This window comes from Phalacrocorax carbo, chromosome 2, assembly GCF_963921805.1.
Source record: "Phalacrocorax carbo chromosome 2, bPhaCar2.1, whole genome shotgun sequence".
NCBI classification, from domain to species: Eukaryota; Metazoa; Chordata; class Aves; order Suliformes; family Phalacrocoracidae; genus Phalacrocorax; species Phalacrocorax carbo.
Genome location: NC_087514.1, coordinates 45146 through 49987, shown reverse-complemented (window position 1 = coordinate 49987; position 4842 = coordinate 45146). Strand labels below are relative to the sequence as shown.

The window sequence follows — 4842 nt, the reverse complement described above, 5'->3', positions numbered from 1 at the left end:
TTCTGCTGCTATGGAAACAGCCCGGCTGCACAGCGCATGCGCCAGGCGGCCCGAGGCCGCGCAGGCGCACAGCGTGACGCTAGGCGTACCGCACCGGGCGGCCGGTGCCGCTGTGGGGGCGGTTTGGGTGGCCTGAGGCTCCGTGCGGCGGTCTCCGCCTTCCTTCTTTCCTTCCCCGCCAGCCGCTCTTCTGCGCGGTCGGAGGTGCCGCCGTGGGTTCGGCTGTGCTTGCCGGCTGAGTGGGCCGCTGCTGGGGAAGCCCCGCGCCGCCGCCGCAGGACGGCTTCCTTCGGGCGGCCGTCGGGCTGCGCCCGCGGTGCCGCTCTCCACTTCCAGGAGCGCGGCGGCGGAGTGGCGCAGGCAAAGTGTAAAACTCTTCCAGCCTAGCGCATCATGTGCCTTCATCTGAAAAACGTTAAAGAAGTGTGCTACTGTCAGCGGGGGATGTCGGGCATTGCTCACGGTGCCTGGTGTCATTTGAATGCACTGTAAAAAATTTTCCTACTTTTTAATCTAACAGCCATTATTGCTAATCTTTCCTTGAGAGCAGCATGCTCTGCCAGGCACCGATTCCAATAACATCCTTGTTGACAAAACGAGTAAGTACAGACTGGTTAAGTGCATGGTTAGGCAGACTGAAGACTTGGTGAAGTGCTGGAACCAAAGGTTTGTCACCAGTGACATGAAGCCCAACCGGAGGTCAGTCATTAGTGGTGCACCCATGGGGTCAATACAGGTGCCAGTACTGTTCAGCTTCTTCATTAATCATCTCAGTGGTGGGCTGGAGTGCAGCCTCAGCAAGTTCGCAGGTGATAAAAAACAGGGAGGAGTGGTTGACAGAGCAGATGTTCATGCTGCTACTGTTCAGAGGGACCCAGTCAGGCTGGAGAAATAGGCCAACAGGAACCATGTGAACTTCATCACCAGAAAATGCCAAGTCCTGCACATGGGGAGGAATAATCCCATGCAGCAGTACAGGCTGGCATCTATCGGGCTAGAAGACGGCTTGGCAGGAAAGCACCTGGAGGTCCTGGTGGACACCAGGTTGACCATGAGCCAGCAAATGTGCTCTTGCAGCAAACGTGGCAGACATCGTCCTGAGCTGCACTAGGAAAAGCCTTGACAACTGCTGGAGGGAGGCGATCCTGCCCTTTAACTCAGCAGTGAGAGACCACATCTACTGTATCTTGTACGGTTCTGGGCTTCCCAGTCTAAGACAGACATGGACATACAGGATCATGTCCAGCAAAGGGCCACAAAGATGATGAAGGCTTGGCGTATCTGTGATACAGGCTGAGAGCTGGGTTTGTTTAACCTGGAGAAGGCTCAGGGGATCTTATCAGGCAGAGCAGGGGGGAAGACAGAGCCAGACTGTTCTGAAACTGAAAATCTGTGGCAATGGAATTGAAATTCCATTTAAATGTAAGAAAAAACTTTTCTTACTGTGAGTGCGGTCAAACACTGGAACAGGCTGCACAGAGTTGCTGTGGAGTATCTGTCCTTGGAGAGTCTCAAAAGCTGCTGAAAGTGGCCCTGCTCTGGTTGACTCTCCTTTGAGGTCTCTTCCAATCTCAGCTGAGGTATGTTTCCATATAAAATATGCCTGTGTGAATGTTAAAACTTAGAGTAAGGGTGACCCCTGGTGTCACTGTTGATGAAGTATTCGAAATCCAGAAGTGTTCAACTTGGAAAGTGAATGTAGCTGCAGTCTATTAGAAACAGAACTCTACCTCTTGCTTCTCAAGGGAAATGCTAAAGCAGGAAAAGAATGAGAAGAAAGTAAAAATTTCTATTAATGTATTCAGTGAATATATTTAATTGATAGTTAGGATCAAGGGTCAAATACCTCAACTTCTGATATTGTTTAAAGGGTTTGGTTGCTTGCATATTTATTTTATCTCTGTTGGAGACTATCAGAAGGTAAAGTCAAGTCTTTGCCATGTAGAAGAATTTGGAAAATTAACATTGCTGAAAGTAAGAGGTGGTCTACATTGGTTCATACTGTGGTATCAGTAGATACAGTTTGCAGTGAAAAGTAACAGAGAGATTGGCTCACTATGTCAAAGAATATAATTTGCCCATGGAAAATTACTGATTAATGAAACATCAAAGTCTGATCTGAAAGAGGAAATGTCATTGTTTATTCTGGGATGTGAAGGAATTACAGTTTCAGATGTCATGAAAGTTAAAGCTGAGGTTACGTTTAAGATCTGTTGCCTGGATTGCATGCTGAGCATGAGCTATGTAAATCAATCCTTGCATTCACCCACAGAACATTTACTTCTGTATACTCTGTTACCTAACTAATAGTGGCAACAGCTGACAGTCCAGCTATGTCTACTGATACATTGGCATGAGTGAGGAGTGGAGGAGTGTTTTTTTAGGTTGAGGGACACATCTGAACAGGTTATGAGACCTGTGGGTTTCACCGTTTGCATTGTGTGTCTCATGCTGGTGTAACCAGTGGCGCATATGTGCCATGTCCTGAGTGTATCGGTTCTCCCGAAGAAGCTGCTGCTGCTGTTCTCTCAGTTGAACTTTGGTTTCTTTAAGGACTTTTGAGTATTGGATGAGTCTGAGCAATTCCTGGCGCAGATGCCAATTCTCTGCTTTTACTTGTTTGATATACTGAATTAGAGACTGTATTGCTCCTTCTTCTGCTCTCTTTGTGAGAACCTGGATCTTCTGATGAAAGTCTGTCTCACAGTCAGCCTTGGCCTGCAGAAATCTGCTCTTGATTTTGTGCATTTCATCTGAATGTTGTATCTTTGTGGCCAACAATTCCTTCTCCAGCTCTTTAATCTTTTTCATCTGTTCCAGCTGAACAGATGGATCTTTGAAAGGCTGCAGGTCTTCAACCTCCTTGTTCATAAGAGAGTACTTTGTCTCCATATTTATCAGAGCGCTCCTTACCTCCTTCTCTTTTTCTGTATACTCTGAGATTAGCTTCTCTTTCTGCATCCAGACTTGAGATAAATCAGTGTGATTCTGATCATTTAATGTTATTATCAGATTCTGGCACTTCTGGCTGTGTTTTGTTATGTAGGAGAGGTAAGCGTTGTTCTCTTCCTGATTCCGTTGGGCTTCCTTTTCTAGGAATTTATTTTCCTGCAGGAAGTGCTCCATTCTTCCCATGTATGCGTTCATTTGTTCAGTGAGAATCTTGCATTCTTTCTGCAAGTACAATTTCCTCTCTTTGACAAGTGTTTCCATGTCATTTATTCCTTTGGAGGTATCTCCATTCTTGGTTCTTACTCCTGGCTTATTTTTCCCAGCACGCACAGCGTCTTGTTTCATCTGCTTTGCCTTGGGTGCCATATTCCACACTGGGGGTATCCAACTCTGGGAAACTGTAACAGAATGAAAAATTACTAATTCTAAGCGAGCATTTATGCCACATGTAGGTCTGTTGCTTTTTTCCCCAGTCATGCCCTCTTATGTTCTTATGTTTTCAACTGATTATTCTGGCAGCTAAAATGTCTGACCTAAAATGTTTCATGTCTGGCCTGTGTCTTGAGTTGAAGCACACATGCACGTACGTGTATGTGCGTTTTTACATTCCTAGTTAACTGAGAAGAGGTAGTTCTGCTAATCTAAAAATACACATCCTTTTAAGATTTCCTTTGTGTCATATAATGTTGTGTTTTTTCTGTAGTTTGCAGTACAAAGTCAAATTCCACTGGCAAATTATTATGGCTGTACATTGTATACTGTGTTTCTGTAGGCAGTAGATTTTGTCCATAAAACTTCAGCAGCAAGTAAGTACTGAAGTGCTAATAGAGGCACGCCTGAAACTTACAAAATCATAAAACAAATTCTAAAATATAACTACCAAGTCGTCATACTGGACTGGAAGCTACATGTAGAAAATGCTATAGACAGTAGTACAGATTAAGCCCTGGTCCTCCATCAAAATTAGATTCCCGTATTTGTTTTAAAGAGGCAACTGCACCCTTTTCCTGGATTTAGAAAGTTAAGTCAGTATTGTCTTATGAAACAAGAGCAGAAAATGATGAAATGGGCCATCTTGTCTAGACTATGCTCTTCCTAGAAAGGTTGCACTAGATGATCCTCGAGGTCCGTTCCAACTGGGGATTCTGTGAAATGTGACACCCATCTACAAGAAGGGCTGGAAGGAGGATCCGGGGAACTACAGGCCTGTGAGTCTGACCTCAGTGCTGGGGAAGATTATGGAGCAGATCATCTTGACCGCCATCATGCAGCGCATACAGAACAACCAGGTGATCAGGCCCAGTCAGCATGGCTTCATGAAAGGCAGATCCTGCTTGACTAACCTAATGTCCTTCTATGATAAGGCAACCCGCTTAGTGGATGAGAGAAAGGCTGTGGATGTTGTCTGTCAAGCCTTTGACACCGTTTCCCACAGCATTCTGCCAGAGAAACTGGTTGCTCATGGCTTGGACAGGTGTACTCTTTGCTGAGTAAAAAAACTAGCTGGAGGTCCAGGCCTGAAGAGTTATGGTAAATGGAGTTAAATCCAGTTGGCAGCCAGTCACAAATGGTGTTCCCCAGGGATCAGTACTGGGGCCAGTTCTGTTTAACACCTTTATCAATGAGCTGGATGAGGGAATTGAGTGCACCCTCAGTAAATTTGCAGATGACACCAAGTTGGGTGGGACTATTTATCTGCTTGAGGGTAGGAAGGCTCTGCAGAGGGACCTGGACAGGCTGGATTGATGGGCCAAGGCCAGTTGTGTGAGGTTCAACAAGGCTCAGCGCCGGGTCCTGCACTTTGGTCACAAGGATGCCATCCAAAGCTACAGGCTTGGGGAAGAGGGGCCAGAAAGCTGGCAGAAGAGGACCTGGAGGTATTGGTCGACA

At 46.1% G+C, this 4842-nt stretch overlaps 1 protein-coding gene across 1 annotated transcript; it reads right to left on the bottom strand.

Moving 5' to 3' along the window:
• Positions 1-2271: 2271 nt before the first annotated feature.
• CCDC166 (coiled-coil domain containing 166) lies at positions 2272-3318 on the bottom strand. Its single transcript, XM_009504118.2, has one exon. The coding sequence runs from the start codon at positions 3316-3318 to the stop codon at positions 2338-2340; it is 981 nt and encodes a 326-aa protein (XP_009502413.2). The 3' UTR covers positions 2272-2337.
• Between the last annotated feature and the right edge of the window lie 1524 nt (positions 3319-4842).